The 13645-nt window shown below is 44.4% G+C and overlaps 1 protein-coding gene across 1 annotated transcript; it reads left to right on the top strand.

The window, feature by feature from the left end:
• The first annotated feature begins 7165 nt into the window (after window positions 1-7165).
• Window positions 7166-8534, top strand: LOC125541334 (ethylene-responsive transcription factor ERN1). Its single transcript, XM_048704777.1, has one exon. It carries the CDS (start codon window positions 7450-7452, stop codon window positions 8362-8364), a length of 915 nt encoding a protein of 304 aa, XP_048560734.1. The 5' UTR covers window positions 7166-7449; the 3' UTR covers window positions 8365-8534.
• Window positions 8535-13645: the final 5111 nt, after the last annotated feature.

Below are 13645 nucleotides of genomic sequence, written 5' to 3'. Positions count from 1 at the left end.
GTTTACCGCTTCTTTACCTTTAATTATGGAGATGAGTTCGTCTAGCTTGGCTGTCAACTCCATATTGTTTTCTTCAATTGCATTTATCCTCTTGGTGGTGGCTCATTCAACATGCCATTGGGCATGGTTCTCTTGCATATAATCAAGTAGTTTCTTGACATCATGTATGGGTATTCCCATAATTGTTCCTCATGCAGTTGTATCAAGCATAGTTTTTAACATGTGATTCAAACCATTATAAAACATATGAAGGATTAACCATTCCTCCATTCCATGATTAGGACAGTTCCTTATGGCTTCTTTCATTCTATCCCACGCTAGCGCTAGTAGCTCACTTTCATCCCGCTTGAAACATGTAATATGAGAATGTAGTTGAAATTGTTTTGCAGGTGGACAAAACTTAGATAAAAATCAGCTGCAACAATCAACCCAAGAAATTATGTTACCTCTAGGTAAAGCTAGAAGCCATTCTCTTGCTTTTGCTTTCAGAGACAAAGGAAATAGGCGCAACTTCAAAGCGTCTGGGTCATAATCCCTAATGTGTGTCATGTTGCACAATTTAGTAAAATTATGCAAGTGCATAGCGGCATCTTCAGAAGCAGAGCCTCCAAATTGATCTTGTTGAACCATGGAAACTATGTTTGTTTAATCTCATACTCAACGGCTACATCTCAGGTTGTCCTATAGGTTCACGCATGAAGTTTTTGCTGGGAGTAGCAAAACTTCCAAGATTAGGAGCCATGGTAATCTTTTTGGATTTTTCTCTTGACAAGGATTGTAACAAAAATATAACTAAAACAAAAGGTAAAAACTAAACTGAAACTAAACTCTAGCAAAAAAAACTCTAAACACAAAGGTAGGAACACTCAACTCCTCCCTGGCAAAGGTGCCAGAAAAAGGGATTGATTCCTCCTTTTAGTGAGCCGGTAATGGAACATAAAGTACCCCACACAGATTTCCCTTGAGATGACCCTGGGTTACCGAACCCATGAGAGGAAGGTCCCCTTGAAGTGATGGTGTCTAGAAATCTTTCTTTAAAGGATCAATTCCAGCTTTTGACTGGATCGATCAAGCAAATAGTGACTCAAACACTTATACTAAAAAGAGGTACATGAATGAGGTCTTAATGCTTACAACCATGTGTTTATGTTGGGACCAGACATGATATTAATTTGTGCGCTAGAAGTCACCCATCAAGATGTTCCTGTTACGAACAGGAAGTGGGGGTTGTGTCCAAATAACATGTTAACCTACACGAGTTCTACATCAAGAATCAGTTATTCGACCACATGCTATATCCATCGCGTGGGGTTTCCTCGATAATTAATATTACAATAATCAGACAAGAGCTTTGGGCGTTTAATGACTACACCTCGTGAATCCCCAAGGATTGGATCTGTGTTACCGTACTAAACCCTTTTGTCACTAGTGTTCAGAACAACACTTCACGTTCTCCCTGCACTAAGCCTCACCGTTGCTCGATCTCCATGATCTTGGGTACCTGCACGGATGAAGATTGCGGACAAGACAAGAGACATCTATGGAACAATTTTATTTCACACGTACAGGGTTATAAGGCCTATGCCTCAACCCGTACCTTACCGAACTACTCACACATGGAGATCGGATCTCAAGAAGAAAACATTGAAGACCACATCTTGAAGATTGATTGATTGCAATGTCTTATAATGTCTACCTTGTGTGATGCACGATTACAAGTATGAACTAGAGGAAGATGGACTATAGTGGTGATGGTGGCCATGGAGATGGAAATGGCGGCGGCTAGGGTTGATGAGAGGGGATGAAGATGGTTCTGTTTTTACTTTGTTTGATGATGTTCTATTGACATTTTGGCGTGGTCCCCTTTTTAAAAGTTGTTCATGTAGATGAGCTGCCTCATAATCCACGCCATATGGGCACTCATACAGGCGCTTGCGCCCATATGTAACATCGTGTTTTGATCTGTGGCCGCTGGTGCGCCTCCTAGTGATTTATTCTTTCTTCATTTCCACTCCATTCCATGTTCACACGTGAGTTCTCCCCTTTTTAGCCCATTTCCTGTGGAAACACATCAAATAGAGGATTTGTGTAATCCTTTGCATTCATTAGTCATTAATAGCAATATCGAAGCAAATATCTCGGTTTTAATGAAATATCTCGGTTTAAACAAAGGGTGAATGAGTGTAAAAATATCACTCATCAAAACTCTGCGCAGGTACCACCCGCTCCTACAATACTCATCATGCCAGGAAACTGTTCGGTGAATTCCCCGAGCTATTTTTTGTCACTTCTTCTTTAAAGTAATGGATTTGGATATGGAGTACATATACAAGCACTATGTTGAGTCGTCATACGGCTCGTTCGACGAGGAGGACTACATGGATGAGACGGCGATGATGCAGGCAGTGCTTGCAGACGCGGAGAGTGGGGAGGAACATGTTCTTAATTTCAAGGGATATATCAAGGGTCATTGAGTGCTCAACCGCAACAGTGTGCGACACCATTTGCCGCTGATGGATGACTACTTACCCACGGTGCCCTCTTCACTCACTTCCATCAGTGCTTTCGGATGCGCAAAAATATCTTCGATCGTCTCTACCATGGTGTTCAGTCTTTTGATGATGATACGTCCATTTTGCATCATGATTACCTAATGTTATTTATAATGTTTTTATGCATAATAATGCTTTTTGGAGTAATTCTAGTGCCTTTTCACTCATAATATGCAAGGTTCACACAAAGAGGGAGAATACCGTCAGCTGGAATTCTGGACCTGAAAAAGCTACGTCAGGATACCTATTCATCACAATTTCAAATGAGGTAAAACTTCACGGAGAATTTTTATGAAATATATAAGAATTATTGGAGAAAATAAGTACCAGAGGGGGCCCACCAGGTGGGCACAACCCACCTGGGCGCGCCAGGGAGCCCAGGCGCGCCCTGGTGGGTTGTGCTCTCCTCGGCCCACCTCCGGTGCCCCTCTTGTGGTATATAAGTCATTTTTACCTAGAAAAAAAATAAGGAGAGGACTTCCAGGACGAAGCGCCGCCGTCTCGAGGCGGAACTTGGGCAGGAGCACTTTTGCCCTCCGGCGGAGCGATTCCGCCGGGGGAACTTCCCTCCCGGAGGGGGAAATCATCGTCATCATCATCACCAACGACTCTCCCATCTCGGGGAGGGCAATCTCCATCAACATCTTCAACAACACCATCTCCTCTCAAATCCTAGTTCATCTCTTGTGTTCAATCTTTGTACCGGAACCTTAGATTGGTTCTTGTGGGTGACTAGTAGTGTTGATTACATCTTGTAGTTGATTACTATATGGTTTATTTGGTGGAAGATTATATGTTCAGATCCATTATGCTATTTAATACCCCTCTGACCTTGAGCCTGATTATCATTTGTGAGTAGTTACTTTTGTTCTTGAGGTCATGGGAGAAATCGTGTTGCAAGTAATCATGTGAATTTGATATGTGTTCGATATTTTGATAGTGTGTATGGTGTGATTCCCTTAGTGGTGTCATGTGAACGTCAACTACATGGCACTTCACCATATTTGGGCCTAATGGAATGCATTCTGGAGTAGTTATTAGATGATGGGTTGCGAGAGTGACAAAATCTTAAACCCTAGTTTATGCGCTACTTCGTAAGGGACCGATTTGGATCCAAAAGTTTAATGCTCTCGTTAGATTTTATCTTAATATTTTTCTCGTAGTTGCGGATGCTTGCGAGGGGGTTAATCATAAGTAGGAGGTTTGTTCAGGTAAGAACAACACCTAAGCACCGGTCCACCCACATATCAAATTATCAAAGCAGTGAACACAAATCAAACCAACATGATGAAAGTGACTAGATGAAATTCCTGTGTACCCTCAAGAACGCTTTGCTTATCATAAGAGACCGTTTTGGCCTATCCTTTGCCTCAAAAGGTTTGGGCTACCTTACTGCACTTTTGTTACCGTTACCATTACCATTACTTGCTTGTTACAAATTATCTTGCTATCAAACTACTCGTTACTTATAATTTCAGTGCTTGCAGAGAATACCTTGCTGAAAACTATTTGTCATTTCCTTCTGTTCCTCGTTGGGTTCGACACTCTTACTTATCGAGAGGACTACAATTGATCCCCTATACTTGTGGGTCATCAGATGACTACTTCATTTTGAAGAAGAACGTCGTGGGAAGGATTGAGTTCTCTGGTTGTCAGAAGTGCACGGGCGCACTATGGATGCTTGCATATGGCACAACTGTTGATTCGTGGGACGAGTACCTATAGATGTCTGAGAGCATATGTGGAGATGCCATGGTTATGTTTGCAATTGTCCTTGTCGAGGTGTTTGGACATCAGTACTTGAGAGAACCAACTGGGATAGACACCGAGAGGATCTTGGCAATCTCAGAACCAAGAGGGTGGTCAAGTTTGCTCGGGTCTCTTGACCTCATGCATTGGAAATAGAAGAACTGTCTGAAAGCGTTATAAGGCCAATAACATGGTCATGTTAAGAAGCCCCCATAATTCTTGAAGCGGTTGCATCACATGATTTTTCGATTTGGCACGCTTTTTTGGCAAGCCTAAGTCTCACAACAACATCAGTGTGCTGCATCGATCACCATTGTTTGCTAGGTTGGCTGAAGGAAAAGCTCCTCCTTGCCACTATATTATCAATGGTCATTAGTACAACATGGGCTACTATCTGGTTGACCGCATTTATCCTCCTTGGGCTACCTTTGTCAACACCATCTCTAACCCAGTTGGCCAAAAAAAGTCTCACTTTGCCCAAAGACAAGAAGCGGCTAGAAAGGATGTTGAGAGGGCATTTGGAGTTTTGCAGGCATGTTTTGCAGTTGTTCGTGGACCTGCTAAACAATGGGATTCAGAGACCTTGTAGAAGGTGATGACCTGTTGTGCGTTCATGCACACCATGATCGTGGAGGGTGAGTGTGAGGATGTTGTCGTAACTCTTAAATTTGAGAACATGTGTGATCCTATCAAACTTCCAGACTAGAATCCTGCCACATTTGAAGAGCTTGTTCAAATGCATCAACAAAGTCGACATCGAGCAACTCACGAGCAACTGAAAGAAGATCTGATTGAGCATCTGTGACGATTAAGGGGGACAATAATGTTGGAGTGTAATATTTAATTTTCTTTTCTAATTAGAACTACCGCTGCATTTTAACATTTGAACTATTCTAGACTAAATATACTGCTATTTGAACGTGTGGACTTGGAGAAAAAAATTGGGGCCAGATGTATGAGGATAGTGTTGGATGTCCGGCTACCGCATCCGTGTCCACGGATTGGTGCCCTCTTCGCGAACGGATGCGGGAGCAAATTTGCGGTCAGCGTTGAAGATGCCCTTAACCTCTTTTTTTAATTAAAAAATGCTCCGAAGAGGTCATGAGTTACGAGCCATTGTAGATGTTTTCCACACTGATGCAACATGATAAACAGTTTTGGGGGGGGGGGGGGGGGGGGGGCCTGCTGCGTGACAAGTGTATGATGTTCCACAGCCTGCTGCGTGACAAGTGTATGATGTTCCACATATCTCCAAGGAGATGCCATCATCCAAAAACTGAGCTAGCCAGGGACACGCCCACCTCATCCAGTCGAGACCAAAGACTTGGCAGATGGCGAAGATGTCAAGCGACTCCGATGCAGCATAAAACAAAAGCCAGGCGGCGCGGTTGCTGAAAAGTTGTTTTTCAGCCGCTTGTACAGACGCCACTATCATCATTGCCTCGGAGGCCGCCAAATGGCAGGCTCTCAGACTCGGTCTCTGCAGCGTTTTGACTAGATAACCATGGATTAAGGACGAACCGGTCTAATCAGTGGCCCTAAAAGTTTACGGTTAGTAGCTGACGCGTGCTGGTGAAGACCTACTAGTAGTAAATCGCCAGGAGATGTAGACCCCTTGACCCTTCCATCCTGGCTAATTAAGGTGGGAACATGTTCGTATGGTAATCATCTTAGGCATCTTGCTTGCTTAATTAGTTGTTGCCGGCTTGTTCAGTCAGTAGTCAGTACAACGTTGATGAGGAACTGGTAAATCCCTATGAGGGTTAGACCCCTTGACTGAATTAGTCAAGTGGGAGGATGTTATAGATGGTAAAGATTGCCATGGATTTTTGCTTGCTTGTATGCACGTACATATTTTGTTGGAGAAAGTGGGAAATGGCATTCCACTGTCCAAACTCAAGTGAAATGACACGACTTAACGCGGTACAATAATATTAAGCTACATTGAGTATTCGGGTTAATTGTAGAAATATCATGGGTTTCTAGTTAAGTTATATTTTCTATTTATTCGATCATCTATTTATAGACTAAAATCACATCGATTATATTATCAGAACGGCTCATATTACTACCTCTACTACTGTCGGTAGTATTTACTTGTTTCTACTATCTTATTTTTTATCCTTTATTCTAGTTTATTCGTATATTATGGTTGCTCGCGACTCACCTTCTGCAACTAACATTCTTTACTACACACTCTTTCATCATCCTTCACAATCACTTTGTCGCATTCTCTCATCCCACATCATATTTATGTGTAAATATGATCTTATGAGGACCTTGGCTACTGTTAAATTGACACTTCCAAAGAATCTATGTGTGTCAATCGATGTGTTATGAGCGTCGGATGCAAGTGAATAGCTAGGTGTGTAACCAACTCACTGCCTCTTCATCCTCGCCGCACTTGTCCTCCCCCCCCCCCCCCACACACACACCGCCGCAACAACATACACTCTCATTGCAGAACTCCGCCTGCATTAGACCCTTCTAAATTGGCGACCTACTTGGATTTTCCCCAGTGAGCGCCTGCACCCGCACCCAGTCAACATTCGCTTCATACCGACGTCTCGACTGTCTGGAATGCAGATCTTGCCTGTCCGAGGCCTTGCCAGTGGTCCCCCGGGCCTCGCTTATTTGGACTTGGTCCTGCGCTGCCACTGCAGCCATCCGATGCTCACGCCAACCGCTGCGTCCTCCCTCCCCTCCCCCTCCTCCACCCCCCCGCACCCCAAAAAAATTGACTGATCGAGATTTGAAATTCAGCCGACTGACGTGCAGCTAAACCGGACTAAAATACATAAACAGAAACCACTGCATTTGCTAAGCTTCGTTACTGACAATATATGCACCAAACCAAACCGAAGAGACAAACATGACATCCCAAGGCAGAGTAGAGTAACATAACATACATAAGCCACGATCATAACTCCACTTTGACCACGATTGACTAATAACCAGCCCTGAAAGTAACCCCACAGGGGTGGGATCACCACCAAGCCTCCTCCTCCTATCTGAAAATTTCAAACCATCCTTTGAAGCCCCTATAAATCCTCCCATTTGCCCAGCAACCAGAGCAAACACTCTGCAGACACCTGTCTCACACCTCCTCCAGCTCCACTTAAGCCAAGCCAAAGCAACCCGAGCGCACATGGAGCTCCACTTCCAGGTGCAGCCGCCGGCGCTCCAGCTGCAGGACTACTGCTACTACTACCAGCAGCAGCAGGAGGCCGCCGCCGCCGCCGCGCAGGCCAAGCCCACCAAGCCGCGGGGCCGCAAGAAGGGCAGCACCAGCCACAGCAAGTTCGTCGGCGTCCGCCAGCGCCCCTCGGGCCGCTGGGTGGCCGAGATCAAGGACACCACCCAGAAGATCCGCATGTGGCTCGGCACCTTCGAGACCGCCGACGCCGCCGCCCGCGCCTACGACGAGGCCGCCCGCCTCCTCCGCGGCGCCGAGGCGCGCACCAACTTCACGCCCCGCATCTCCCCCGACTGCCCGCTCGCCGTCCGCATCCGGGGCCTCCTCCACCACAAGAAGCTCAAGAAGGCCAGGCTGCCCGCCGCCTCCGCCAAGATCCCCGGCCCCTCCTCCACGCCGGCCGCCCCCGCCGCATACACCACAAGCAACAGCAACAGCAACAGTAATAGCATGGATGGCGCTTGTGGGGGCGCCAGCAGCAGCAGTAGCAGCAGCGCGGTCAGCTGCGACGGCGCCATGAAGCAAGGCGGCGGGGCGCCGGACGCCGGGGAGGTCTACAGGCCGGACTTTGCTGCTCCGGTCGCCGGTGCAGAGGAGCTGGAGTCCTGGATGTTCGAGTCGTCGTTCGGCCAGTTCCCGGCGCTGGACGGGTTCGCCGCCGTCGACGCCTGCACGCTGCCAGCCGCGTCCCCGGAGGAGACCAGCGCGGCCCCCGCGGCCGGGATGGTGGAGTTCGAGCGGATGAAGGTGGAGCGGCGGATCTCGGCGTCCCTGTACGCCATGAACGGCCTGCAGGAGTACTTCGACAGGGTGTTCGAGGCGTCCGCCGGCGACCCGCTCTGGGATCTCTCGCCGCTCTGCCAGTAGCCTGGCTTCTTCCTCACCCCGCCGCCGTCGTCGTCGTCGTTCTTGCTCTTTTGCCTCCTGGGTGTTGGGGGAAAAGGCCCCGGGTGTATGTGTGTATGCATGTCAAACTTGGTTTTTGGGTGTCGCCAGGCAGTGCAGTGTAAAGAGGAAGGGGGTTTCTAGATTCCAAATCTGCTCTCCATTCGATGCATTTTTGTGTGCAAAATGCTCCAAATTTGTTGTGTGGTTTAGCAGATCACTCTGAATTTCATGATGTAGTTTCAGTCTCGAGATTTGTTCGGCATGGATGAGAAACCGGCATGTTCTACTAGTAATTTCAATGGGGTTGTCCATCAGATTGCTGTGTTGCACGCAGGAAACCTCGATTGAGCAATAGCTCATTGCTGCAATGGATTACGAATGCTGGGGTTGTTGGTGTATGATCAAATGAGCCGAACTAAAATACTGCAAGATTCCTTCCTGCATTTGCTATTCCTCAGTTGCTTCAAATTGTAATTTAGACCAGCCGATTTTGCGCGAAAGCCCAAGCTCAAAGACGGGGCCGCCACGGCGACACCAAGTAAGGAACGACCCGGCGGCGGCCTCGCTGGTGAAGGGGAGTCGGAGGTTGACGGGTCCGGGTGTGGGAGGAGGGAGGGTCGGAGTTTAGAGGGATGACTGAAGGCGGCAAGGAATGCACCGCTGATGGCGTCGCTTGGCGGCAGCAGGTGGAGGAAGAATCTACCGACAACAAAGTTTTTTCCAGACAACTCACAATTAGGTCACCGCCCCGGGGAAATATCAGGTGCTCCCAACCTTAGGGTGCTCCCCAAGCTCTATTTTTTTTAAACTAGTTTTAAATATTTCAAAGATTCTAAAAAAATTGTAAGTGTTTATAAAAAATGTGACTACAACCCCTAAAAATTTCAGGTCCAAAACCCAAATGCACATTGGAAAATAAAAAATACAAATCCAAATGTGAATAGTGTCAATGTTGCTTTTGTCTTTTTTACACTATTCATGCTATATTTCACATTTATGTTTCTTAATGTGCATTTGGAGTTTGGACCTGAAATTTTTAGAGGTTGTAGTCACATTCCTTGTGAACATTCACATTTATTTCCAGAACTTTTGGGACAATTAAAAATTGTATTTTTGCAAATTGGAGCCCCTCATGGGTGGGTGCACCTGATATTTCCCCCACCCTCCTCCCCTCTGGTTTGGCCATCAGTTGGAGATTGAACTGTTCCAGGCCCACAAATTTGCATGAATTTGAAAAGTTTTGAACAGAAAATTAACAAGCATCGCTTGTTCATTGGTTCCATATAGTTGGCCAACGATGTTAACCACTGGCTGAACCCCCCAACCTCCAAAAGGCTGTCACATCCACAGAGCCACGGCCACTACCAGTATGGAAGGGAAGGAAATGTTAAAAGGAGCACGCCCGTCCAAAACCCCAACTTATCCGAGTCACAGGTTCAGTTACAACTGGAGGGCGTTGAGCTCCACAACAGCAAAAATACTGTTAGTTTCCACTCTCAGCTTGCTTTACGACAAGGGCACAACCAAACGCACATATCAGGACAAGAAGCTTTGTTTAGCTCAGTAGGTGGCACCGTGGTCCGTTGCGGCAGCAATTCACTAGCAATTCTTGCGTAGATAATGGAGCGAGCCACGCTCAGCTCCGGGGCAAGTTCAGTGCACCCGGGAGTGAGGGCAGCAGTTGATGTTGAGCCTGTGGTGCTGTGTGCTCAGCCAACTTGTAGGTAATTTGTAAAGTTATTATGAGCTCGGTTCTGTTCTGAGTTGGAACTTGCAAGGGGATGGCGTTGGGAGCTCGAGATGGGCAGTGCTTCATTGGCATTGACAAGTCACAAGGCAAAGTGACAAAGGAACTGTTGCTCTAACCACCGCAAAGCTGGTCGCGCGGTGTCAGCTAATTTTGGGTGTTACCCTAAAAAAAAGGAGCTAATTTTGGGTGTTGCGTATGAAAATTGGCGAGGGAAATGGCTGGATTCCTTTCCCTCCCTTTTTTGCAGCCCGATTGATTTTCTGGGATAATATGTAACGAGTAAAATGCTTCATAAGTTCTAAATTTATTGTAAGTGTGTTAGTTTAGTCTTATAACTTAAAAATTGTAGTTTTAGGTTCTAAAACTATGAAAGGTGTATCGGTTTAGTCTTATAATTTTGAAACTGTACTTTTGGGTCCTAAAACTATATAAGTTTGTTTATCTTAGGTTCTAAACTTGCATGTCTAGCATTGACCCGTTGACGTGTCGCTTGGAGATACTTGGACTGTTGCGACATTGACCAAATGGACCCACCAGGTTAACTTATGAAATGTAAATATGCAAGAAACCCCTAGGGCATTGTCTCGCCTCATTCTCATGCCCTCGTCTTCTCCCACGCACAAAATGCTCAGAGGCGACAGTGGCATGATGGCTTGAGCTACAGCGAGGAGAGTAGACCGGTCATCTCAGCCTCGCCCCACGGTAGCAGAACGACACGTCACACAACTTCCAATTGCTACCCACTTGTGGCTGCAGCTGGGGCGTGCAGATTACAACACATACTGCGACCTATAAGCGTATTGATCACTTTCGGGGAACTAAACACATATAAAGGGCTCATTTAAAAAAAAATGCACCATATATATTGGCCATGCAAACTTAGGACCTGAGATGAATAAATTTACATAGTTTTGGGACCCAAAACTGCAGTTTAGAAGCTATAGGACTAAACAAAAACAATCAATAGTTTTAGGACCCAAAACTGCATTTTCAAAGTTATGAGACTAAGCTGACACACCACCGATAGTTTTACAACATGTGATGCATTTGACTGTTATTTAAATCCCCACAATGTTTGTAGGTAGAAATAAAAGATCACCGCGATGACCAATGTCTCTCTTATAGATAGCTGTAGAGATGCAGGGAACCCTCGCGTGAAGGCAAGCGCCAGATGGGCCAGCCCAACTACACGCCAGATGGGCCACATATTCTAAATATACATATTATAAAAAAAACAATCGGCATAAAGCCTTTGAAAAAAATTAACCACACATTTAAAAAATGTTAAATATGTATAAAGAAAATGTTCCTCATGTATCCGAAAAAATTATGAAAAATACAATGAGTATAAAAAAGATCATGTATTTTTAAAAATTGTCAGTGGTTTAAAAATGTCAAAATTTTATATATAAATTTTTAACCATGTATTAAAAACAATGCTAATTTTTTATTTGACAAATGTTAATAAAGCAGTTGAAAAAATGTTTAAAAAGTATAGAAAAAATGTTTACCATGCATTAAACAAATTAGTCTTGTATTTAGAAAATATTAATCAAATATTTGAAAAAAAATAAAATGTGCAAAGAAAAAATGTTGACAATGTACTAAAAAATGTTAAACTTGTATCTTGAAAATGTCAAGCATGTACTAGGAAAATATACTAGTTATATAAAAAATGTATAATATATAGGAAAAAACTAGACCTAGAGATATAAGAATTAAAATAATGATAATCATGTATTCCAAAAAATGTGAAACTTGCATATAGAAATGTTTCTGATGTACACAGAAAATTTCAGAGTGTATACTAAAAACCGAGAGAAACTAAAAATAGCTAAGTAAAAAAAGAACAAGAAAAAACAAAGAAAACCGAGAAAGAAGCAAAACAAATGAAGGAACTGAAAGTGCTAGTGATCGACTAGAGGGGGGGTGAATAGGCGATTTTTATGAAAGTCTTCAAAACATGTAAGTTTCGAAGACAAACGATAGAAAAAAACCTATTATCATGCAGCGGAAGATAGACTACACTAGACAAACAATAGTCAAGCATTCAATGAAGTGAAACCACAATGACTAATAGTAGCTAGGCAGTGAGGATCAGATACACAGTGAAGACAAATAGATAAAGCAAATAGACACTGACTTTACAAGAGCCAACTGTAAATAAATAAATAGATGAGAAGGATAGAACCAGTGTGCGTGACGAAGACAAAGGTTTGGTAGACCAGTTCCAACTGTTGTGACAGTTGTACGTCTGGTTAGGGCGGATAGGTATTTAAACCTGAGAACACTCAGTCCCGGACACTTAGTCCTGAGCACGTAGCTCAGAACACTTAGTCCTCACTGTATTCCCCTTGAGCTAAGGTCACACAGACCTCGCCCAATCACTCTGGTAAGTCTTCAAGGTAAACTTCCAAACCTTCACAGACTTCGTTCACCGGCGATCCATAATGACTCTTGGATGCTCAGAACGCGACACCTAACCGACTGGAGGATTCACAGTCCTCAAGTGTAATAAGTCTTCAGATCACACAGACAAGAAGACTTAAGTGATGCCTAACACTCTTTGACTCTGGGTGGTTAGGGCTTTATCCTCTCAAGGAATTCTCTCTCAAAGGTTTCGAGGTGGGTTGCTCTCAAACGACAAAAGCCGTACTTTAACTCTGAGCAGCCAACCGTTTATGGTTGTAGGGGGTGGGCTATTTATAGCCACTAGGCAACCCGATCTGATTTGTCCGAAATGACCCTGGGTCATTAAGGAACTGACACGTGTTCCAACGGTCAGATTTCAAACACACACGACAACTTTACTTGGGCTACAAGCAAAGCTGACTTGTCCAACTCTGAACAAGATTCACTCTCATAGTCTTCACTCAAAGACATAGGATTTTGGTTAAGCATCACTTCAGTCATTCTGACTGGTTTTCTTGGACCCCACTTAACAGTACGGTGGTTCCTGTGACTCAACAAAGAAGAAAAAGAACTGCGAAAGATCTAAGTCTTCGCGCTCCTTAGTCTTCATGCGATGTCTTCTCTTGTCATAGTATTCAAGGTGAATGTCTTCACATACCACCTTTGACTTTAATGTCTTCATACATTTTTAGGGGTCATCTCTGGTAGGAAAACCGAATCAATGAGGGACTTCTACCTGTGTTATCCTGCAATTCTCACAAACACATTAGTCCCTCAACTAGGTTTGTCGTCAATACTCCAAAACCAACTAGGGGTGGCACTAGATGCACTTACAATCTCCCCCTTTTTGGTGATTGATGACAAACTAGTTGAAGTTTTCAACGGGGAATATAATATGTGAAATTGTAAAGGATAAGTAATTGTCTTAATAAGTTGCAAGGGCTCCCCTGAAGATGTGCATATAAGTAATTTGCTTTTGGAATGGAAATGCACATGGCAGGTTGTACTCGTGGAGATCCTCTTCAACTTATGATGACAATTTATCATGCATGAAAGGTATGTGAAGATAATGACATGCATAATGAAAAATGGACGTCT

The sequence above is a fragment of the Triticum urartu genome, chromosome 2, assembly GCF_003073215.2.
Source record: "Triticum urartu cultivar G1812 chromosome 2, Tu2.1, whole genome shotgun sequence".
In the NCBI taxonomy this organism is placed as follows: domain Eukaryota; kingdom Viridiplantae; phylum Streptophyta; class Magnoliopsida; order Poales; family Poaceae; genus Triticum; species Triticum urartu.
Note: the sequence above shows the minus strand (reverse complement) of the source record. Positions and strands in the feature narration are given on the sequence as shown.